General features: G+C 41.5%; 1 protein-coding gene across 6 annotated transcripts in view; it reads left to right on the forward strand.

Annotated features, from left to right (window-relative positions):
* PARVA (parvin alpha) overlaps positions 1-25,758 on the forward strand; it is a 183,284-nt gene that overhangs the window by 124,468 nt on the left and 33,058 nt on the right. For all 6 annotated transcript variants that reach the window (XR_004351242.1, XR_004351243.1, XM_032642018.1 and 3 more), the window contains 4 exons: positions 9,893-10,033; positions 17,584-17,699; positions 22,391-22,449; positions 24,071-24,090. Coding sequence is in view for 4 of the 6 variants with exons in the window: in XM_032642018.1 (XP_032497909.1) it covers positions 9,893-10,033; positions 17,584-17,699; positions 22,391-22,449; positions 24,071-24,090 (336 nt within the window). In the remaining 2 variants the exon portion in view is untranslated. The remainder of the gene's footprint in view (positions 1-9,892; positions 10,034-17,583; positions 17,700-22,390; positions 22,450-24,070; positions 24,091-25,758) is intronic.

Consider the following 25,758-nt stretch of genomic DNA (forward strand, 5'->3'; position numbering starts at 1 on the left):
TCACAGGTATAGAACAAACAGTCCTAAAATTTGCATGGAACCACAAAAGACCCCATATAGGCAAAGCAATCTTGAGAAAGAAGAACAAAGCTGGAGGAATCACATTCTCTGATTTCAAACTATATAACAAAGCTATAGTAATCAAAATAGTATAGTTTTGGCATTAAAAATAGACACGTAGATCAATGGAACAGAATAGAGAGCCCAGAAATAAACTCACGGATAAATGGTCAATTAATTTACAACAAGGAGACGAGAATATACAATCTCTTCAACAAATGGTGCTGGGAAAACTGGACAGCCACATGCAAAAGAATGAAACTGGACCACTATCTTACACCATACACAAAAATTAACTCAAAATAGATTTAAGCCTTGAATGTAAGACCTGAAACCATAAAACTCCTGGAAGAAAACATAGGCAGTTAGTTCCTTGACATAGGTCTTGGTGATGATTTTTTGGAGTTGACACCAGAAGCAAGGCAACAAAAGCAAAAATAAATAAGTGGGACTGCATCAAACTAAAAAGCTCTGCACAAGAAAGGAAAACATCAACAAAATGAAAAGGCAACCTGTGGAACGATAGAAAATAGTTACAAATCATATACCTGATAAGGGGTTAATATCCAAAATATATAAAGATCTCATACAACTCAATAATGAAAAAGCAAACAATCCAATTTTAAAATGTGCAGAGGAGCTGAATAGACATTTTTCCAAAGAAGACCTACAGATGGCCAATGGGTACATTAAAAGGTGCTCAACATCATTAATTATAAGGACAATGGAAATCAAAACCACAATGAGGTATCACTTCACACCTGTTAGAATGGCTATTATCAAAAAGATAAGAAATAAGTGTTGGCAAGGATGTGGAAAAAAGGGAACAGTTTTGTACTGTTGGTGGGAATGTAAATTGGTTCAGCCACTGTGGAAGACAGTGCAGAGGTTCCTCGAAAAATTAAAAATAGAACTACCATATGATCCAGCAATTCTACTTCTAGGTATTTATCCAAAGGAAATGAAAACATTAACTTTAAAAGATACTGAAACTCACATGTTCATTGCATCATGAGCCAATGGCTTGGTTTTACAGTAGCCAAGATATGGAAGCAACCTAAGTGTCCATAATGAATGAATGGACAAAGAAAATGTGAGATATATATATATAAACACACAATGGAATATTATTTAACCATAAAAAGAAGGAAATCTTACCATTTGCAACAACACGATAGAACTCGAGGGCATTATGCTAAGTGAAATAAATGAGACAGAGAAAGACAAATATGATCTCACTTATATGTTGAAGCTAAACAAAACAAAACAAAAAATGAGTTCATAGCTACAGAGAACAGATTGGTGGTTGCTAGAGGATGGGGAGTGGTGGATAAAATGGGTGAAGGTTGTCCAAAAGTACCAACAACAACAACAACGAAAAGAATGAGGTATATCCGTATATATTGACATGGAAAGATACGATATATGTTTAAATGGGAAAAAAACAGCAGAAAAATATACACACTGTAATCTCATTTTTATTAACAGAGAGAATGAGAGAGAGAGAACTCTTTCTATTCTTGTGTGTATTATGAACATGAAGAGATACACCTAAAACTGTTAATAAGTGTTACTTTGAAATAGTCTTTGTACTCAAATCCACCTAATACTAATATCAATGCCTAAAATAATGTACCCAACAACAAAAATTAAATGCAAGAAGACAAATCCAAAGCATAATAACTAAAGTGGAAAATGTAAAGCAGAATTACATTTTCTAAAATATTAGTAATGCAGATAAATAAAGCAAAGCCATAGAAACTCTTCTCCTGAATAAGAAATGCCAGATGCTAAAAACAGATAATTTTTTAATTTTAGGAAAAATGAATTATAATTTTATTATAATAAACTGCTTAAAAATATTGATGGAAACAGAAAAACAATGAGTGTTGCAGTAGGTAATGTGTAAAATCCAATTTTTTAAAAACAAGAACAGAATGGACAATAGTGCAAGAAAAAGTTACTGACGTAGAAGACAGACTCAGAGACCTACCCTATTCACTGTAAGTAGTCCAAAGTCAGAGGAGGTTATAAATATGAAAATTCATAGGCAATGATATAATACAGCAGGTCTAGCAAAAAAGTGGTTCTTATTGCTGCCACTCCTCCCCTCCCCACTTACCCAGCCCACTCCCAAGACAGTTGTCACTAATATATCCCAGCAGTCTTTCCCTCTGAGCCAAGATAAGGCTTCAGAAGTTTCCTTAACTGACTACCTTGGGCAGCCTCTACCAATGGCCAGCATACCTCTACTAAACGCTGGTAGTTGCAGTGTAATATGAAAACTTGTCATTTCTTCAATAGGAGAGGATCCAAGGTAATAATTCATGGCCTGAAAATGGAAAGGGCACAGAGTTTCTTTCAAAGGTTTAACATTCAAGAGAAAGACATTTAGATATATGCTTGTTAAATCCCTGAACTTTAGAAATAAAGAATGATGGCATCAAGCAACTAAAGAAGAGAGAAAGATAACATTTCAGGCCATCACAGGTAGAATAGCTTGAGCTCATCCTATCAAGACTACTGAAAAGAATTCTTAAATCCACAGAACCTACAGAAATTTTCCAGTGGGCAACCTTATCTTCAAAGAATTACTCAAGGGGCATTTGACTTAGATAAACTAAAACTACTGAAAAATAAGATAATGTAAGCTATAGGGGAACCATTGATGTATGTTGAAGTTTAATTAGTTTGTATGTTAGCCCTTAAAAATGAGGAGAAAAAACATTCTAAACATGTTTCAGAGAGTCAGTTCTATCAATCCTCGAATGAGTTGTGGAGAGTGGATTAGGTGAATCCAATAGCAGACAACATATTTCTCATTAGGGAATCCAGACTTGTTCTTTAAGATAAAAATATAAATTTATACTAATAAAATGATTAGACTTTTTTGCCTTTTAATATTAAGGGATTATGTCATTGCATACAAGAAGCATTGATTTTTATTGAATTTTTTTAAAACAGCAGGTTCTTATTAGTTATCTATTTTATACATGTTAGTGTATATATGTCAATCCAATCTCCCAATTCATCGCACCACCATCACCCCCACCCCCGCTTTCCCCCCTTGGTGTCCATACGTTTGTTTTCTACATCTGTGTCTCTATTTCTGCCTTGCAAACAGGTTCATCTGTACCATGTTTCTAGATTCCACATATATGTGTTAATAGACGTTATTTGTTTTCTCTTTCTGACTTACTTCACTCTGTATGACAGTCTCTAGGAGCATCCACGTCTCTACAAATGATGCAATTTCGTTCCTTTTTATGGCTGAGTAATATTCCATTGTATATATGTACCACATCTTTTTTATCCATTTGTCTGTCAATGGGCATTTAGGTTGCTTTCATGACCTGGCTATTGTAAATAGTGCTCCAATGAACATTGGGGTGCATGTGTCTTTTTGAATTATGGTTTTCTCTGGGTATATGCCCAATAATGGGATTGCTGCATCATATGGTAATTCTATTTTTCATTTTTTAAAGCACCTCCACACTGTTCTCCATAGTGGCTGTATCAGTTTACATTCCCACCAACAGTGCAAGAGGGTTCCCTTTTCTCCACACACTCTCCAGCATTTCTTGTTTGTAGATTTTCTGATGATGTCCATTCTAACTGGTGTGAGGTGATACCTCATTGTAGTTTTGATTTGCATTTCTCTGATAATTCGTGATGTTGAACATCTTTTCATGTGCTTCTTGGCCATCTGTATGTCTTCCTTGGAGAAATGTCTATTTAGGTCTTCTGCCCATTTTTGGATTAGGTTGTTTGTTTTTTTAATATTGAGCAGCATGAGCTGTTTATATCTTCTGGTAATTAATCATTTGTCTGCTGATTCGTTTGCAAAAATTTTCTCCCATTCTGAGGGTTGTCTTTTCATCTTGTTTGTAGTTTCCTTTGCTGTGTAAAAGCTTTTAAGTTTCCTTAGGTCCCATTTGTTTATTTTTGTTTTTACTTTCATGACTCTAGGAGGTGGGTCAAAAAAGATCTTGCTGTGATTTATGTCAAAGAGTGTTCTTCCTATGTTTTCCTCTAAGAGTTTTAAAGTGTCCTGTCTCACATTTAGGTCTCTAATCCATTTTGAGTTTATTTTTGTGTATGGTGTTAGGGAGTGTTCTAATTTCATTCTTTTACATGTAGCTGTCCAGTTTTCCCAGCACCACTTATTGAAGAGACTTCTTTTCTCCATTGTATATCTTTGCCTCCTTTGTCATAGATTAGTTGACAGTAGGTGCATGGGTTTATCTCTGGGCTTTCTATCCTGTTCCATTGATCTATATTTCTGTTTCTGTGCCTGTACCATGTTGTCTTGATTACCGTAGCTTTGTAGTATAGTCTGAAGTCAGGGAGCCCGATTCCTCCAGCTCGTTTTTTTCCCTCAAGATTGCTTTGGCTATTCGGGGTCTTTTGTGTCTCCATACAAATTTTAAGATTTTTTGTTCTAGTTCTGTAAAAAATGTCATTGGTAATTTGATAGGGATTGCATTGAATCTGTAGATTGCTTTGGGTAGTATAGTTATTTTCACAATATTGATACTTCCAATCCAAGAACATGGTGTATCTCTCCATCTGTTTGTGTCGTCTTTGATTTCTTTCATCAGTGTCTTATAGTTTTCTGAGTACAGGTCTTTTACCTCCTCAGGTAGGTTTATTCCTAGGTATTTTGTTCTTTTTGTTGCAGTAGTGGATGGGATTGTTTCCTTAATTTCTCTTTCTGATATTTTGTTGTTAGTGTATAGGAATGCAAGAGATTTCTGTGCGTTAATTTCATATCCTGCAACTTTACCAGATTCATTGATTAGCTCTAGTAGTTTTCTGGTGGCATCTTTAGGATTCTCTATGTATAGTGTCATGTCATCTGCAAACAGTGACAGTTTTACTTCTTCTTTTCCAATTTCTATTCCTTTTATTTCTTTTTCTTCTCTGACTGCTGTGGCTAGGACTTCCAAAACTATGTTGAATAATAGTGGCTAGAGTGGACATCCTTCCCTTGTTCCTGTCTTGTTCCTGAAATTCTTTGTTTTTCACAGTTGAGAATGATGTTTGCTGTGAGTTTGTCATATATGGGCTTTATTATGTTGAGGTAGGTTCCCTCTATGCCCACTTTCTGGAGAAAAGTGGGCATAGAGATGCAGAAAAACTTTTGCTTTTGAGGTGATCATATGGTTTTTATTCTTCAATTTGTTCATATGGTGTATCACATTGATTGATTTGAATATATTGAAGAATCCTTGCATCCCTGGGATAAATCCCACTCGATCATGGTGTATGATCCTTTTAATGTGCTGTTGGATTCTGTTTGCTGGTATTTTGTTGAGGATTCTTGCATCTATATTCATCAGTGATATTGGTTGGTAATTTTCTTCTTTTGTAGTATCTTTGTCTGGTTTTGGTACCAGGGTGTTGGTGGCCTCAGAGAATGAGCTTGGTAGTGTTCCTTCCTCTGCAATTTTTTGGAAGAGTTTGAGAAGGATGGGTGTTAGCTTTTCTCTAGATGTTTGATAGAATTCACCTGTGAAGCCACCTGGTCCTGGACTTTTGTTTGTTGGAAGATTTTTAATCACAGTTTCAATTTCATTACTTGTGATTGGTCTGTTCATATTTTCTATTTCTTCCTGGTTCTTTCTTGGAAGTTATACCTTTCTAAGAATGTGTCCATTTCTTCCAGGTTGTCCATTTTATTGGCATACAGTTGCTTGTAGTAGTCTCTTAGGATGCTTTTTATTTCTGCAGTGTCTGTTGTAACTTCTCCTTTTTCATTTCCATTTTGATTTGAGTCCTCCCCCTCTTTTTCTTGATGAGTCTGGCTAAAGGTTTATCAATTTTGTTTATCTTCTCTAAGAACCAGCTTGTAATTTTATTGCTCTTTGCTATTGTTTTCTTTGTTCCCATTTCATTTATTTCTGCTCTGATCTTTATGATTTCTTTCCTTCTACTAACTTTGGGTTGTTTTTTTTTAAAACATCTTTATTGGGGTATAATTGCTTTACAATGGTGTGTTAGTTTCTGCTTTATAACAAAGTGAATCAGCTATACATATACATATGTTCCCATATGTCTTCCCTCTTGCGTCTCCCTCCCTCCCACTCTCCCCATAACTTTGGGTTTTGTTTGTTCTTTTTTCTCTAGTTCCTTTAGGTGTAAGGTTAGATTGTTTATTTGAAATTTTTCTTGTTTCTTGAGGTAGGATTATATTGCTATAAACTTCCCTCTTAGAACTGCTTTTGCTACATCCCGTAGGTTTTGGATCATCGTGCTTTCATTGTCATTTGTGTCTAGGTATTTTTTGATTTCCTCTTTGATTTCTCCAGTGATCTCTTGGTTATTGAGTAACATAATGTTTAGCCTCCATGTGTTTGTGTCTTTTTATGTTTTTTTCACTGTAATTTATTTCTAATCTCATAGTGTTGTGGTCAGAAAAGATGCTTCATATGATTTCAGTTTTCTTAAATTTACTGAGGCTTGACTTGTGACCCAAGATGTGACCTATCCTTGAGAATGTTTCATGTGCACTTGAGAAGAAAGTGTAATCTGTTGTTTTCAGATGGAATGTCCTATAAATATCAATTAAATCTATCTGGTCTATTGTGTCATTTAAAGCTTGTGTTTCATTATTAATTTTCTGTCTGGGTGATCTGTCCATTGGTGTAAGTGAAGTGTTAAAGTCCCCCACTATTATTGTGGTACTGTCAATTTCTTCTTTTATGGCTGTTAACATTTGCCTTATGTATTGAGGTGCTCCTTTGTTGGGTGCATATATATTTATAATTGTTTTTTCTTCTTCTTGGATTGATCTCTTGATCATTATGTAGTGTCCTTCCTTGTCTCTTGTAACATTCCTTATTTTAAAGTCTATTTTATCTGATATGAGTATTGCTACTTCAGCTTTCTTTTAACTTCCATTTGCATGGAATATCTTTTTCCATCCCCTCACTGTCAGCCTGTGTGTGTCCCTCGGTCTGAAGTGGATCTCTTGTAGACAGCATATATACGGGTCCTGTTTTTGTATCCATTCAGCAAGCCTGTGTCTTTTGGTTGGAGCATTTGATCCATTCACATTTAATGTAATTATCAATATGTATGTTCCTATTAACATTTTCTTAATTGTTTTGGGTTTTTGTAGGTTTTTTTCTTCTCTTGTGTTTCCCACTTAGAGAAGTTCTTTTAGCATTTGTTTTAGATCTGGTTTGGTGGTGCTGAATTCTTTTAGCTTTTGCTTGTCTGTAAAGCTTTTGATTTCTCTTTTGAATCTGAATTAGATCCTTGCCGGGGAGAGTAATCTTCCCTTTCATCACTTTAAATATATCGTGGCTCTCCATTCTGGCTTTTAGAATTTCTGCTAAGAAATCAGCTGTGAACCTTATGGGAGTTCCCTTCTATGTTATTTGTCATTTTTCCCTTGTTGCTTGTAATAACTTGTCTTTAATTTTTGCCAGTTTGATTACTATGTGTCTCGGCTTGTTTCTCCTTGGGTTTATCCTGGCTGGTTCTCTGCGCTTCCCGGACTTGAGTGGCTATTTCCTTTCCCATGTTAGGGAAATTTTCGACTATAATCTCTTCAAATATTTTCTTGGGTCCTTTCTCTCTCTCTTCTCCTTCTGACACCCCTATAATGTGAATGTTGGTGCATTTAATGTTGTCCCAGAGGTCTCTTAGACTGTCCTTATTCCTTTTCACTCTTTTTCTTTATTCTTTTCCATGGCATTGAATTCCACCATTCTGTCTTCCAGGTCACTTGTCCATTCTTCTGCCTCAGTTATTCTGCTATTGATTCCTTCTAGTGTATTTTTCATTTCAGTTATTGTATTGTTCATCTCTGTTTGTTTGTTCTTTAATTTTTCTAGGTGTTTGTTCTTTAATTCTTCCAGGTCTTTGTTGTACATTTTTTGCATCTTCTCGATCTTTGCCTCCATTCTTTTTCCAAGGTCCTGGATCATCTTCACTATCATTATTCTGAATTCTTTTTTTGAAAGGTTGCCTATCGCCCCTTCATTTAGTTGTTTTTATGGGGTTTTATCTTGTCCTTCATCTGGTACATAGTCCTCTGCCTTTTCATTTTGTCTGTCTTTCTGTGAATGTGGATTTTGTTCCACAGGCTACAGGATTGTAGTTCTTCTTGCTTCTGCTGTGTGCCCTCTTCTCATGAGGCTATCTAAGAGGCTTGTGCAAGCTTCCTGATGGAAGGGACTGGTGGTGGGTAGAACTGGGTGTTCCTCTGGTGGGCAGAGCTCAGTAAAACTTTAATCTGATTTTCTGCTGATGGGTGGGGCTGAGTCCCCTCCCTGTTGGTTGTTTGGCCTGAGGCGACCCAGCACTGGAGCCTGTAGGCTCTTCGGTGGGGCTAATGCCAAGGAGTACTTCCCAGAACTTCTGCTGCCAGTGTCCTTGTCCCCATGGTGAGCCACAGCCACCCCCCCACCTCTGCAGGAGACCCTCCAACACTAGCAGGTAGATGTGGTTCAGTCTCCTATGGGGTCACTGCTCCTTCCCCTGGGTCCTGATGCACACACTACTTTGTGTGTGCCCTCCAAGAGTGGAGTCTCTGTTTCCCCCAGTCTTGTTGAAGTCCTAAAGTCAAATCCCACTAGCCTTCAAAGTCTGATTCTCTGGGGATGCCTCTTCCCGTTGCTGGACCCCCAGGTTGGGAAGCCTGACGTGGGGCTCAGAACCTTCACTGCAGTGGGTGGACTTCTGTGGTATAATTGTTCTTCAGTTTGTGAGTCACCCACCCAGCGGTTATGAGATTTGATTTTATTGTGATTGCACCCCTCCTACCATCTCATTGTGGCTTCTCCTTTGTCTTTGGATGTGGGGTATTTTTTTGGTGAGGTCCAGTGTCTTCCTGTCAATGATTGTTCAGCAGCTAGTTATGATTGCAGTGCTCTCTCAAGAAGGAGTGAGTGCACGTCCTTCTTCTCTGCCATCTTGAACCAATCCAGAACCATTGATTTTAAAACATACCAGTATAAGTACCACTCACAGAGAAAAAAGTACTTCAATTAAACTATTACCCAATGCTTTCTTATTGCTTAGAATTTTTATGTTCTACTTTTTGAAATTGCTCTTGTAGGTTCTTTTTTAATTTATTTTATTGAAGTATAGTTGATTTACAATGTTGTGTTAATTTCTGCTGTACAGCATCTTGTAGGCTTTTTGAGACATGGAAGTGACCACACTATGAAGAGCTATGACCAAGTTCACACACATGGAAGCAGTGATAACTCTTATACCTTCCACCTGGCTGTTGGTAGTTGTAGGATGCCATCAATTTTAAGACACAGCCTGATTTCAGTGATGTTAAAATGTGAAGTGTGTACATTAGAATTAGTGAAGTAGGACACGTCAAATTAGTTACCTTCCAGGTGGGTTTAAAAGGAAAGAACGTTCTTAAGACATAAATATGATTCAACAGGACACATATTGTACTACAAGAGTGTTCAAAACACCTTGGATAAGGACTTGGCCGCTGCCCAGGCAAGCACGAAGGCTTTCCAGTCAGGGTACAGGAATGTCTTTGGAGAAGAAGACAGAGGTGAAAAGAAGAGGGAAAACCTCAGAATGAGGAAAAAGAGCTCAAATATGACAAGCTGGGTTAAATGCCCTCCTTCTATGATCCTGGGATCTTATAATTTGGGGCTTCAAGACACAATCACAAGGTTTTCACAATACATACTGGCACCACCAGTGCCACCACCAGACGAGGAGGGGAGAGCAGCGTCCCTCACCTACTAGGTGCTCAGTATGGTGAGTGAGTGAGTGAATGTGTGAGTGCGTGGGTTAGGTCTGTCTGTGGCAAAGGTAACAGCTGTTCTCTTTTCCCTTGTCACCCTAGAGAAACTTGAGAGTGAGAAGCTGAACGTCGCTGAGGTCACCCAGTCAGAGATTGCCCAGAAGCAAAAGCTGCAGACTGTCCTGGAGAAGATCAATGAAACCCTGAAACTTCCTCCCAGGAGCATCAAGTGGAATGTAGACAGTGAGTTTTGCAAAGGAAGATAGGACTGTTACATGACACCTGTGGTTCCTACCGTGGAGTTTCCCCAGGAAGCTGCATCAATAAGCTGGGAGGCCCCGGATGGGTGCAAACTCATTTATCTCTGAGCGAGATATGCCTTTCCTTAGAAAGGAAGCTCATCATCCACATCTAAGGAAAGCTGAGAAAAACAGCAAAATGTCAAAATCTAGTGAGCCTTTTCTGTAAAAGGCTCTCTGTAGGAACCTCATGTGAGATTGGTGGAGAAGGAAGCTCCTACTCATTGAGCTACTTCTGAGTCTCAGCACAACCTTTTGAAAAAGCTCCTGTCTCCAGCTTGTTGAAGCTCTGGGAAGTGGAGATGCCCAGTTCAGGCAGCTGAGAAGCAGGGAGCAAGGACTTGGGTCTGTTCCAGTGCCCACGCCCTTCCTCTCACCCCCTTACTGCCCAGAGGGAGCAAAGATATGGCTAAGAGCATAGGCAATGGAATAGGATTTTAAAATTCGGGTTTTCGTGCTAGTATAGCTCAAGGATCTCAGAAAGTATAAACCGTTCATTCTTTTGCTGCCTCAAGGGCCTGGCTAATATGGACTTAATTGAGTCCATATCAGAGTCAACATGGAATCAGCAGATTTGGATGAATCCAGTAGCAACAACCTGTTTCCCATCGGGAGCCCAAAGTTGTTTTGTTCCTTGTAATAGAAAAAAGTATGAATTTAGATTAATGAAATGACTGAGATTGTGTTTCCTGCCTTTAAGCATTAAGGGGTTGAGTATTATATCTTATTGCATCTGATGTATACAGCTTAAAATGGACATCTTTCCCCACCACCACCACCAAAAACAAAACAAAAAAAAACACCTTTCAGACTTGGGAAAGAAAAGGGAATCTTCAGCTTTCCAAGTTAGAGATCCAGCAGCTGCCAATGGCAATCTCTTCAGCAGGTTCCTAACACCTGCCGTTGGAGGCGAGATGCCAAGCACCTCCTTCAGCACAATGACACCTTTGCTTGCACAGCGTGAAAAGCTGCCTCTAGCAGCACGCTGGGAACAGGGCATCCTCTGTGGAGCAGAGGAGACACCTGAGGGCAGGAGGAGGGGAGGCCACGGCTCTGGGCCCTAGATGCTGCCCCGTGTCCCAGGAATGCTAATAGTGTTCAGCGGGGGAGGGGAAAAGGGGCTGATCACTAGTTGGGGAAATGTATCTGCATTCTGGAAGTCCATAATAGTAATAAGCATTAAAGTCCTCTGATGGTGACCTCTGCTTAATTTTGTTTGATCCTGTTTCCCACTCCCTTGAGTATGGACCATCTCTATATACCACTCCAAAACAAAACCCCTTTTATCTTTCTTTTTTTTAATTGAAGTATAGTTGATTTACCATCTAATGTTGTGTTAATTTCTGCTGTACAGCAAAGTGACTCAGTTATACATATATACACATTCTTTTAAAAATTCTTTTCCATTATGGTTTATCACAGGATATTGAATATAGTTCCCTGTGCTATACAGTAAGACCTTGTTGTTTCAAAACACCTTTTCATTTATCATGGAACCCAATTTGGAAAATAGGAAGAACGGAATTGTTTTGTTTTCTTTGTTTTTAGACAACCGAAATTTATTTGCGCAGAGTCCTGGAAGCCACACATCTGAGATGAAGGTGTTGGTGGGTTGGTTCCTTCTGAGGGCTGCAAGGGAAGGATCTGTTACAGGGCTCTCTCCTTAGGTCTCAGAGGGCTAATTTCTCACATCATCTTCCTTCTATGCATGTCTCTTTGTCCAAATTTTCCCTTTTTTATAAGACACTTGTCATATTGGATTAGGGGCTCACCCTACTCCAATATGACCTCATCTTAACTAATCACGTCTGCAATGATTTTACAAATAAGGTCACATTCAGAGGGACTGGAGGTTAGGACTTCAACATATGAATTTGAGGCTGGGGGTCACATATCAACCCATAACATCTGATTGGTCTCCCACTTACCTCTCCAGCCACACATATACTTCATACTTTCTCAGCCTCTCTTCGTCATCCATACACTGGCCTCATTTAAATGGGCCACAATATTCCCACCTTTCTAGAACCATTTCTGAAAGATATTTCCTTGATCTGAAACATTCTTCATCCCATCTTCCCCACCCCCAAACCATTTTGCCTGCCTTAAGAATGGAGTTTTTTAAAGCCACTTCAGAACCATTGTCTTCAGTGGCTTTGAATGATTTGTTTTGGGTTTGCATTCACTTTCATTTCTTATGGGGAAATGTGTAGGAGTAAAATAATCACCTGTATTACCACTCTCATCTGGCTGTTTTCGTTTTTTGGCATTACCGTCCACATCAATGCATATTTTTTCATATTTTTACTTGATGAAGGTATATACAAACTCACTTTGTCTTAAGGTTACATCATACACATCTTCTATATTCACATGTAGTCTTTGTAGTTATATATATATTTTTTTTTTTTTTTTTTTTTTGCGGTACGTGGGCCTCTCACTGTTGTGGCCTCTCCCGTTGCGGAACACAGGCTCCGGACACGCAGGCTCAGTGGCCATGGCTCACGGGCCCAGCTGCTCCGCGGCATGTGGGATCTTCCCAGACTGGGGCATGAACCCGTGTCCCCTGCATCGGCAGGCGGACTCTCAATCACTGCACCACCAGGGAAGCCCTGTAGTTATAATTTTTGATAGCTGCTCTATTTCCTGGGGTAGATATTCCATAGTTAACTTAAACCCTATGCTGACATTGATCCTTTTAGGATGTTTTTCAGCTTATTGCTAATATCAGACAGGGCCGAGTTAAATGTTATGTTGTGACTCTTTTTGCTTCTCTTGAATTACTCGTCAGATAGATTTTTAGAACTGAGAGGAATTACTAGGTCAGAGGGAATAATTATCTCAGTGGCCAGCTCCCCGCGATGTCTCAGGGCTTCAGGCAGCAGTGGTTTCTGTGATAAGGAATGCAGCAGGCGCAACTCCAGGGCAGGCTCTGACACCTCCTCTCTCGGTTATCTTCCCTGGCTGTTTCTGGGGACATCATATCATCTTTCCGCTCAGGAAAAGGGTGGCAGAGACAGCTGCTGAGTTCCCAAGGTCCTTGATCCAGGGTTTTAGGGAGTTCTTCCTTTTCTATTTTTTGTTTTATTAGCAACAATAATTTTCATTATTGAAAACTTAGAAAATACAGATCAATTAAAAGAGATTTAAATAACATCTAATGAATTTATGTTGCTTGTATGCCTTGTACTAATCTAAACATTTTACATATTTTGAATCTTGCAATCTTCATTCAACCATCTGAGGTAAGAACTTTACTGTCCCCATTTTACAGATGGGAAAGTCAAGGCATAGAGAGGTTAAGAAACAGTGAGTGTAAGCTTCCTGAGGGCAAGGATTTTTGTCTCTTTACTGCTGTATCCCTAAAACCTGGAAAAGTGACTGGCAATATTAAGCACAATACTATTTGCTAAAGAAGTGTCATTGTCCAAGGTCACACGGGGTTGGGGGAAGTGGGGAGTGGTGGAGCCAGGAATGAGACCCAGAGAGTCTGGCTGCAGAGCCTGTGTACTAAGCCCACACATACTGCCCTCATGAGCTGCCTATCAGATACAGGCATTGTCAGCCTTATGGTGTGTTCCTTCAGGTCGTGTGTGTATGTGTGTGTGTGTGTGTGTGTGTGGGTGTGTAAGTGTAAGAAATAAATATATCAGTAAATGAATAAAATATGTGTATATACTTATATATAAAATATATTTTATTTTTACAAAGATGGTATCAACCTGTATATATTATTTAGAAGATGTATAGCTTTACAGATCATCCTTCTATATGTCACTTTTAATATTCTATGACATAGATTGGGTATATTATAATTTGCTTAACTAATGAAAGATTTTAAGATTGTTTCCCATTTTTTCACTAATATCAATACAGCCTGATGAGTTCTTTCTGCTCATAGACATAATTACTTCTTAAGGATGAATACCTAGGAGTGGTAGTTTAGGGCCAAAGAATATGTACATTTTAAGGTCCTATCCATATTGTCAAATTTCCTCCCCCCAAATTGTACCAGTTTCTGTTTCCACCACAATTCAAGTTTGGAGGACTGCTTCTAACTCAACAGCTCCTTTGAAATGGTCTCCCAGCACTGGAGTGACCCTCTTGGCACAGTGGCTGCAGGGCCCAGTTTATACAGCGGAGTCTTGGCTTCTCAATCCTGCTGTCATTCTGCATATTTTCATCCTGACTGGAGTGCAGGAGCACAGTGGCCCTGGGTTCTGCCTGGCCTCAGGGAGAAGACTCCCAGGAGATGTGCTGAGAGACGGCAATGATGAGAGTGCCCAGACATGCAAAGGTAGTTAGAAGTTTTCTTAATTGAAAAGATAACATGTCTTTATTCGAAAGAAACATTTGAAACAGGAAAAAAAATCTTTCAACTATAGCATAACTTTTTTTTTTTTTTAACTTTCCAAGTCTTGGCCACAAGTACGTTTGTGTGTGTGTGTGTGTGCGCGTGCGTGCGTATTTGTGTATGTATGTGCATGTATATTTATATGTATATATGTATATATATATACAAATATGTGTATTTATATATGCATAAATCCATGAAAGTATATATTTACATTATTTCTAGTTCTCTTTGACATTATATTATTAATATTTATAGCTACATCGTCTTAATGATTTTCAGTGCATGCAAACTATTTCATTATGTGAATGCACCATAATTTATTAAAGCAGTGACTATTAAACCATGCTTGGCCCAACCTAGGGATTTGCAAGGAAAAACTCAGGCATCATTGAGGAGAAGAGAAGCAGCTGTGGGCGGGCTGTAGTTAGGACAAAGGGACCAGAGCAGTTGCACTGTTTTTTATCAGGTTTGCCTAATGGTTTTTAGAACAAAGGATTTCTCTGCTTAATTTTTAAAAATTTGAAAACCATCGTCTTTCATTTGGATATATGTGTTTCAGATCTTTTTTAAGGATAATATATTACACAATAATTAACATCTTTTTCTTTTCCATTATGGTTTATTACAGGATATCAAATATAGTTCCCTGTGCTATACAGTAGGACTTTGTTGTTTATCCATTCTATATATAATAATTTGCATATGCTAATCCAAAACTCCCAATCCATCCCTCCCCCACCCACCCTCCCCCTTGGCAACCACAAGTCTGTTCTCTAAGTCTGTGAGTCTGTTTCTGTTTCGTAGATAAGTTCATTTGTGTCATATTTTAGATACCACATATAAGTAATATCGTATGGTATTCATCTTTCTCTTTCTGACTTCACTTAGTATGATAATCTCTAGGTCCAGCCATGTTGCTGCAAATGGCATTATTTCATTCTTTTTTATGGATGAGTAGTATTCCATTTTGTGTGTGTGTGTGTGTGTGTGTGTGTATGTACACACACACACACTATATCTTCTTTATCCATTCATCTATTGATACGCATTTAGGTTGTTTCTGTCTTGACTATTGTAAATAGTGCTGCTATGAATATAGGGGTGCATGTATCTTTTCAAATTATAGTTTTATCCGGATATATGCCCAGGAATGGGATTGCAGGATCATATGCGCACTCCATATTTAGGTTTTTGAGGAACCTCCATACTGTTCTCCATAGTGACAGCACCAATTTACATTCCCACCAACGGTGTAGGAGGGTTCCCTTTTCTCTACACCCTCTCCAGCATTTATTAATTAACAACTTTTTATACATAGCATGTATGTCTGTGAGAGAGAGATAGAGAAAGAAACTGTGTAATTATTTCTCTTGAAAAAATACCCAGGAGGACAGAGCACTCATTGAAAGAGTCTAACATCTGTATGGTGCCTACAACATAGCCCTACTTTGCTTACGAAGACAGTCAAGGTAACATACAGTGTCCCCAGTGTGTGAGAACAACCTTTCTTACCACTGCTTTTCCAGCATTATGTTTTGTCATTAAAGGGGAGAGGTAGCAAATATCCTTACAACCCTCAGTGATGGGACTGATGCAGTGGCAGTTCTGACCAGAAGAGCAAACCCGGTTTTTGCCTCTGTCCATCATGTCAGTGGGTCAGTCCATGCCAGGTGCCTTTTTTGAGGCTATAACTGTGGGTGATACTTAGTTGGCAAAGCCCAAAATCCCAGAAGTAAACACTTCTTCTGTAAGGCTACGAGTTAGGAGCAGCTCATCTACTATTTGATGGTGGCATTGAGCTGCTGTTCATAGTCAGTGGAAAAACTTCTTTGAAGCAGCAGTGATAACAGGAAACTCTAGTGAGTCCCCAAGGATTGTCTGGATCAGTTCCTTTTCTTGGTGATTTCTCAAAGCTTCTGTTAGAGTGGATTCATTCATCCCAGGGCAGACAGAATGACACCCTAATAATGGGCCCAGTTCATGCTAACTACACAAAATGGACAATTTTTTGCTCTTTCCTTAAATGCCCCCTGTAATGAGAGCCATAACGCTGGTAGGACTGTGAAGGCAGGTAAAGTATCTGGGGACTCTTCCCTTTTATGAAAGGAAGGGGAGAAAGTTGACATTAATTGCCTAGATGCCAGGTACTTTCTCATAAGTGATAATAGAAAATATCAATCATTCCTAGGCATTGCTATGTACTAGGAGCTTTGCCAACATTATGTCTGGAAATTCTTACTACCCATATTTCTGCATAGGTACTGTTATCCCCATGTGTGAGGTTGAACAGACTGAGGCTCAGGGACCTTAAGTGGCCTACCTAAGGTCATATACTCAGTAAATAAATGGTAGAGTTGTCAAGTCAGAACTCAAGCTCCCGTTGGCCAACACTGTGTGTGCCTGTTACATCACAGTCTTTTTCTCCTCTCATCTACTGAGAAAACTACAACTCAGTAGTTGCCCAGCCTTCTCCAGCATAAATGACCTAACATCTGGCACACAGCTTAGCTATAGAAGCCACCTGGGTCATGAACATGCCCTCCCAGCTATTGCCCAGAGGGCATTGCCTGCACTGACTATATATGGCACTCAAGAGAGCAACAAAGTCCTTTAGATGTCTCTCATTGCCTTCCTCCAGGTGTCTTAAAGCCCTGAACAAAGGAAGGGATCCAGTGTCCTGACTCAGTGTCCATTGATTGAGGGCCTGCTTTGTGTAGAGCCTTGGGACAAGGGTAGTGGTGATAACCTACAGAGTTCACAGTCAGATGGGAAGGGAGAGGGGGTTCAGCAGACATGGTTATCAGCACAGAGTGCACAAAAACATGGGGGTGGCAGAGGGCTGACCAGAACTCAGAATTCAGCTGTTGTCAGGGTCCCGATGGGAACCTTGGATTAGAGTGGAGAAGCACAACTTTGCCGTCCAGCAATAACATGATCTAAGAAGCAGATCCACGGGACCTGGCTGAGAACCGAGGGGTCCCAGGGTGAGGCCCTTGATGACCAAGCGTGTCCCCTGACCCATAGGGGTGGGATGAAAGGGGCATTGGGTGTGTTACTGCTACACTCTGGAGATCTGCGTATATCTGCCGAGAACCTAGAAGAAGATTCTCTAATTTATAAATCATCTTTTATTTCAGCTGTTCACGCCAAGAGCCTGGTAGCCATCTTGCATCTGCTGGTTGCTCTGTCCCAGTATTTCCGGGCACCAATCCGACTCCCAGATCATGTTTCCATCCAAGTGGTTGTGGTCCAGGTAAGTTAGAAACCACTAAAAACATCTGCACCCTTAAAGGGGTGCAGGGGCTAAGCTCCTGTGAGAGCCAAGGCACACTGGGTAGCTTGCTAGAAGGAACGCTGAATGAATGCTGAGTGTGTCTGGGTGTGCCATATGCTGGGAGGCATGTGAGTGAGCTTTCTGATGCATGTGGGCTTATCCCTGATATGTGTGCAAAGGGTGGAAGAGCGTGTGCTTCTGTCTGGGACAGGCTTGTGTGGGACGTGTGCCTGGGGTTTACATGCTTTCCTCGGGAGAGTGCCTGTGTAATGTATATCTGAGAGTGTGTTGTATGTATTTGTGAGGTCTTTTTTTTTTTTTTAACATCTTTATTGGGGTATAATTGTTTTACAATGGTGTGTTAGTTTCTGCTTTATAACAAAGTGAATCAGTTATACGTATACATATATCCCCATATCTCTTCCCTCTTGCGTCTCCCTCCCTCCCACCCTCCCTATCCCAACCCTCTAGGCGGTCACAAAGCACCGAGCTGATATCCCTGTGCTATGCGGCTGCTTCCCACTAGCTATCTATTTTATGTTTGGTAGTGTATATATGTCTATGCCACTCTCTCACTTTGTCACAGCTCACCCTTCCCCCTCCCCATATCCTCAAGTCCGTTCTCCAGTAGGTCTGTGTCTTTATTCCTGTCTTACCCCTAGGTTCTTCATGACATTTTTTTTCTGAAATTCCATATATATGTGTTAGCATATGGTATTTGTCTTTCTCTTTCTGACTTACTTCACTCTGTGTGACAGACTCTGGGTCCATCCACCTCATTACAAATAGCTCAATTTCGTTCTGTTTTATGGCTGAGTAATATTCCATTGTATATATGTGCCACATCTTCTTTATCCATTCATCCGATGATGGACACTTAGGTTGCTTCCATCTCCGGGCTATTGTAAATAGAGCTGCAATGAACATTGTGGTACATGACTCTTTTTGAATTATGGTTTACTCAGGGTATATGCCCAGTAGTGGGATTGCTGGGTCATATGGTAGTTCTATTTGTAGTTTTTTGAGGAACCTCCATACTGTTCTCCATACTAGCTGTACCAATTCACATTCCCACCAGCAGTGCAGGTCTGTGTAGTAGGATTGAGAGGCTGTATCCCTGTGTGTGTGTGTGTCCTACCAGACGGTGAGAATCTTTTTTTTTTTTTTTTTTTTAAGTAATGCAGCCTCATGCTCCAGTGTCTACAGTATGGAGCCCCAGAAGTGGGATCATGGGGTCATAGGCCTGTGGATTTTAAATGTTGGTAGAGTTGTCGATTGTTTGGGCTGCCTTATTTATTTATTTATTTATTTATGGCTGCACTGGGTCCTCATTGCTGCGTGTGGGCTTTCTCTAGTTGCGGCAAGCGGGGGCTATTCTTCATTGCAGTGCATGGGCTTCTCACTGCAGTGGCTTCTCTTTCTGCAGAGCACAGGCTCTAGAGCGCAGCTCAGTAGTTGTGGTACACAGGCTTAGTTGCTCCGTGGCATGTGGGATCTTCCAGGACCAGGGCTCAAACCCATGTCCCCTGCATTGGCAGGCGGATTCTTAACCACTGCGCCACCAGGGAAGCCCGAGACTCGTTTTTTGGTTAAACAAACAATGCACAGTTATTGAGAAGAAGCAAGTGTCTGTGCATGTGTACATGTGTGTATTTGAGAGAGACCCTGACAGGCCGTGCCTGTGTTGAGGGCACTGCCGATTTTCACCTGCCCAGAGAAGCGCAAGTCATTTTTTCCAGATTGTTGGATGGAATTTCCATTCACACATGGCTGTGTGATTTCCACAATGAGGGGATGCTCTCTCCCTGTGACTATCTCATTCTGCTCCTAACCCCATTAGATACTCAAATTCAATTTTATTTTCCAACTTTACGCCCGTGAGCAAAAGGTCGTCATTTTGTTGGCTTCTGTTCTTTTCCAAATAAACATGCTACAAGGGAGAACGTCCCTTATGAGCAGCTCCCTGGCTATCCAAGGTTATCCAGGGTTCTGTCTGGCAACTCTGCCACCCCTTGGTGAGGAAGAGCCCGGAGGGCAGGTAGGCTTTGCCTGAGAGGAGAGGCCAGGCCAGGCCAGCTTCCAGGACAGAAGGGCTGAGCTTTCAGGGATCAGAAGTGAATGGGGGAGGGGAGGAGGACATGGGGGTGCTGCTCAGCCAATGCCCTAATGAAAAAGTATTTCTTCCAGCACCTGGGTACTTAACTTGCTAAACGTCAAGGGGGTATAATAGGAAGATGACACCTTGGCCCTGCCTGCCCAGAGACAGGACTCTACATAAGCTGCAGAGAGGGCTATCAGAAGCCCCTTGTCAATGCAAACGCGTGTGGTTCCGACACTAAGTGCAGCTGACTGAAAGAGACTAATTGGCTTCATTTATTGGGCTGTCAACCATGTCAGGCATGGTGCTAAGCATTTTATGAATATGTGGCCAGCCCAGAGCATCCTGGTACATGCATCTTCCTAGTGAATGCAGGCCATCTCTATTGTGTCATTTATTAACAACCAATAAAGTGTGAATCCATTTCATTATATTTTTTAAAACTATGATTCAGGATTTGCGAGGGTTGGGGGGGAAACAGTGGTCACTGGAAGCCCATGTCTCATGCCTTATTTTGAGCTCAATTATAGGCCATCAGAAGGCTGTTGCTGGTTTAATTTCCACTGCAGGCAGTTTTGTTAGCGTGAGGGAGGAAGGAGGAGGCATTACATAAAATGGCATCAAGGTATGTCAGGGTTTATGGGGTGTTTTGCGTTATCAAGTTAAACAGGCACGGAAGCAAGACTCAGAATTGGCTGTAAGACACTGACTGAACTACAGAGAGAGTTCTTTAGGGAACAGTGGATCGAAATGAATCAGGACGCTGTGTGAGGTGTCATTGAACCCGGATTTCTTTTCCATTCTGTGTACCAGCATTTAATTCTGCATGTAGTCGAAGATGAGGTTTGATGTCTGTGAACAGCCTCGCAAGACAAGGACACAGATTCCATTAGCCCTGTGTGAAAATTTTACATATGTTGAAGCTGAATTTGGAAAACGTCCTGGTTTATCCACACTAGATCTTTTTTCAATGGTATTTTAATGTTTTTCTTCCTTTTTTGCTTTGATAGTTCATTCTTCTTAATCTAATCCAGATACAGTCATGGCCTTTATCCAGCTCTACCTTTCCTTCTGTAAAAGTATTTTGCAAGGACGCTAGTTTCTGTGGCTATTGGGAATGTGAAGAAAAGGTTGTGGAAGTTCGGGCAGGAGGGTCGAGAAGGCAGATTTCAGCTGAAACACTAATGCTTGGAGGATCCCTCTTGACACATCTCAGTCTTTGTGGAAGATGGATTTGCTCTGACAGCCTCTTGCCCTGTCCAGACTGCCTTCCAAACGTCTGGTAACTGATTGTGTAGGAACGTGATAAATGCATCTCCCTCCTCACCCCCATCAGAAGGCCTTCCTGAACGCCAGCACTCCTTCATCGGTTCCCACGCCCACACAGTGAGGTTTAAACTCCAGACCAGCACTCAACTGACCAAGGGCAGCCACTGTCCCTCCAAACGGCCTCCTGAACACGCCTGTGCTCTCCTATTCTGCCTTTTTGCTCCGGCCATTCCTCCCACTGAAGAGGTCTCTCCTCTGTGTCCAGCCAAATCCTAGCTGTCCGCTAAGTTCCAGCTCAAGAACCCCTCCCCCTGGAAGGTGTCCCTGACCCTCTCAGCCGAACGTACTTGTTCCTGTCCTGCACTCAGCCCTTCCTCTCTGCAAGGGGCCACCATGTAATTAATTATCCATGACACGTTTGAGAGGGAAAGGGGATCCTACTCTAATAATTGAGCTGGACCAGGAGGACTGTCTGGGGAAAACTGTTCTTGCATACCTGTTCATCTACGCCATTTTACTCTAAGTTCCTTAAGGTCCAAAACTATGTCATATGTTCCACAGTGTTTGCTAAGTCCAACACAGTGGCTTGTACAGAGAAGGCACTGATTAATGAAACAGAGAAGAAAGAGAATGAATTGATGGGAAGGGGTAGACAGATGATGGATGGATGCATGGGTGGATGGATGGGCAGATGGGTGGGTGGATGGATGGATGGGTGGGTGGGTGGGTGGATGGATGGCAGTTTGGGTGGGCGGATGGGTGGGTGGATGGACCTCCAAAGTGCCTACGCTTTTCTCAGAGAGTAAGCTAGTCACCCAAGGACTATACTACTTACTTAAAAGCTCCTCTAGTTAAACGTTTTTTGAAAACTCTCCCTCTGAATTCTCCAAGTTGACCTCAGTTCTTCCACCCCAGCCGCCCCAGTTAAATGTGTTTCTCTGCTTCCCTCCGTGGCCCCAGCTGGAGGGCAGACACACCCTGGCCCTCATTTCCATTTGGTTTACTGTGGATTTCTCCAGGAGGCAAACAGTGTGCTTCCAGCAGAATGTCTTCCAATAAAGAAAGAAAAGATTCACCATCCAAGAAACAGCCGACTTGTTTGGAAAAAACACTAATTGCACTTAAGTATGAATGGTACAGTCCAGTCCCAGGAAATCAGGAGCCTCATTTCACTTCTAGCAGTATCTCGTCTCTGGATCCATTTCTTAAACGCCAGTAACTTTCTAAGTATCAGGAATGCTAATCAGTTTTTTGTATTTTTCTAATGCATATTTCTCTCTCTTCCTCCCACCCCCGTTTTCAGAAACGAGAAGGAATCCTCCAGTCTCGGCAAATCCAAGAGGAAATAACTGGTAACACAGAGTATGTCAACAGCATTGTTGCCAGCGATTCTGTAATGGAACACAGATGTTTCTCCGAAATTCATCCATTTGCTGATATTTAGTTTTCATTTATTGGGATTGCAAGAGGGATTAGACTTCAGCCAATGATTATAGTTTAGCCTTTTCCGTGCATTCAAAACATGCCTCTCAATGCTTAAGGTACAAACTTGGGTGGGGAAGTGGGGAGAGGGAATTAACTGTGATTGAAAAATTCTAATTTTGTGGCACTCCAGGAAAGAGTGTGCCCGAAAAAGCCAACCAGCATGAAATCATCATGCCATAAACATGGGGTTGAATTTAAATTGTTAACCTTCAAAAGGACATTTTTCTTCCTTTTCTGAATCTGATTTATATGGTCACATGCCATGACCCAGAAAGCCCCTCTCTACCTTAGGGTGGTGGATTGTTTGGGGTTTCTTTTTTGTTTGTTTTTTTTTTTCATTTACATTAAGAAATTGGAATATCAGAACATGTAAGAGTTTTGTCATGGGAAAGAGAAGTTTTGTTCTCAAGCAGAAAGAGCAGGACGGTCGGTGTGAGTGGGTCTGAGATCCCTGGGCAGGCTTGAGCCCTGGCCGCACGCAAAACCGGGCAAAATTTATTCGTATCATCTCCTGCTCCCCTAACTCTCCTCTATATTCCTTTGAACAAGAAGAGCAAGTGGAAAGAGCAGGGGCACATGAAGCAATGATTACACCTTCTAAAACCCCACACCCCAAAGGTGGAGGAGGAAACTGTCCTTGGTCTACCTGGCTTGAACTCCACGTTCATCATTCTTCCCAGTACACTACCCACAAGTCATTGTTTAATAGGTGACAGATGTATAGTTGGAATAAACCAACATAATAAGAACCAAAAACGTATTGAGAAAAAAATGTATTGAGCACTTAGTATATAGTAGAAATTATGCTAAAATCTTTCTATATATTAAATCATTTAATGCTCACAACATCTGATTGAGTTGTTTACCATTTTATCCTCATTTTAAGGATAAGTGACCTGAAACCCAGAGAGGTTCGGTAGCTTGCCCAAAGTCACACAGCAAGCAAATGGCTTTGTAAGATTTAAAACTAAGTAGTCTGACCCTAATGCTCGTGCTCCTAATACTTTGCTGCTTCACTCTATGAGCATGGTTCCAGTTCCTGCCCTCTTTGAGAAAACCTATTCTAGGTCAATGGCAGGTGCAGCTTGGGTGGGTATCACAGGATGGACAGGAGAGAGCCCAACCTGACCTCCCCAAGCCGATGCCCTCAGCAACTTGGGCAGTGAAATGCCACATTGAGATGGTACCTGAGCTCTGCTCCTAAAACATGGTTGGGAATCCTGAATCTCTGAGTCCAATATTCTTTCTCAACTGTAAGCAATAATGTGAGTTTATTTAAGGCAAGAAATAGTCCTTTATGCATCACTTATACCAGGCTTTATGCAAACACCAGTAAATCTATAAAGCAGAGGGGGAAAATAGGTGGTAATGTGGTAAAGACCACCCATAGTTGGAGACTTAGTACAGAATAAAATGCCAAGGAAGGAAGCTTGGGGGGATCTGCCACCAAGGGTGAGGAGAGAAAAGTCACACTGCTTTCTTTTTCCTTTTCCCGCAGGGCTCTTTCTGGAAGGCATGGTGAGTTGCATAAGAGTGTCCTCTGTCGCTGCTGACTGCCAATGGGGTCTAGTTAATTCTGTAGCAGCTGGGAAGAACAGGCACTCAGCTTGATTCCTGCATGTGTGTCTGTGCCAACCTGGTGACAGGGCCAGTCGGTAGGGAGGGTCAGCGCACTGGTGGGAAGAGGAAAAGTAACCACAGCTGCAGTCCTCTTGCAAGTAACAAGACCACTGACGCTGCTGGGCTTCTGGATGGGTCCTAGGCATTTGCAGGGAAGTCTTGCTCTAAGCATATTGTGGAAGTAAAGCAAGAGGTGTACGTATGCGCTCGGGACTGTACCCTCTCCCCACTCTGTCCAGCCCTTGTCGAAGGTGCCTTTTTCCTCATCACACCTCCTACCTCTCTGGTTTCCCAGAACTTTGGGTGTGTTTATAAGGTCTGTGAATGTCCAAGATCACAATCACCATTCTGGCCGTCTCAGATTTACTCATCAGGAGTAGGAGAGGCTGGTGGCGCAGTGGTTGAGAGTCCGCCTGCCGATGCAGGGGACGCGGGTCCGTGCCCCGGTCTGGGAAGATCCCACATGCTGCGGAGCGGCTGTGCCCGTGAGCCATGGCCGCTGAGGCTGCGCGTCCGGAGCCTGTGCTCTGCAACGGGAGAGGCCACAGCAGTGAGAGGCCCGCGTACCAAAAAAAAAAAAAAAAAAAAAAAAAAAAGAGTAGGAAAGGCAGCCCAGGACCACGAACCCTCCCAGCCCCGGTTCCTCTTAGAGATTTCTCATTCCCAGTCACAGATCCCTCCGCTATTTCACCTCTCAGATCAGAGGACCAGGGGGGCTATAGCAAGAAAAATCCCTGCAGGGAGAATGGCTTCGCTATTTTCTATGATTCTGTATTTACTGTGGATAATATATTGAAATATTCCAATCATTCTATTATTTATTTTATTTATTTATTATTTTTGGCTGCATTGGGTCTTGGTTCCGTGGGCTTTCTGTAGTTGCCGTGAGGCATGTGGAACCCATGTCCCCTGCATTGGCAGGCGGATTCTTAACCACTGCGCCACCAGGGAAGCCCCCAATCATTCTAATAATAACTCAGATCAGCAGATACTTCAGAGTTTACAGAGAATGTACTTTCTTGTCTTTCATCCTCATAACCCACCTAGGGGAGGTTCATGTTCAGTGGGCCTTTTTTCTATTATTATTTTTGGCTGCGTTTTGGCATGCGGGATGCTAGTTCCCTGACCAGGAATCGAACCTGTGCCCTCCACAATGGAAGCGCAGGGTGTTAACCACTGGCCTGCCAGGGAAGTACCCAGTGGGCATTTTATGGAAGAGGAAAGTGAGGCTAAAAGGCTTGAAGTGACCTGATCCCTCAAGAGGGGGAGCTCCCCTTCTGTCCTGGGGCTCTGTACCTCCCAATCCGCTTATCTGCCCTCTGCCAGGAAGTATGTCTTGGGCACGCTGGTTTTGAAAATTAGGGAGTGATTTGATATTTGGATGACATTCTGCTTCCAAAAAGCTTCAGAAACACTTTAGAATCATGACTAAGTCATGATATCAAAGAATACAAATAGTAAAGAGAAATGGCCGGTTCCAAGTCAGACTGCCCACCAGAGCTCCTGAACCCCAGCTCAAAGAGGGCTGATGTCGAGGGTGGATACACACACACCTACATCTACACA

This window comes from Phocoena sinus, chromosome 8 (genome assembly GCF_008692025.1).
Source record: "Phocoena sinus isolate mPhoSin1 chromosome 8, mPhoSin1.pri, whole genome shotgun sequence".
Lineage (NCBI taxonomy): Eukaryota > Metazoa > Chordata > Mammalia > Artiodactyla > Phocoenidae > Phocoena > Phocoena sinus.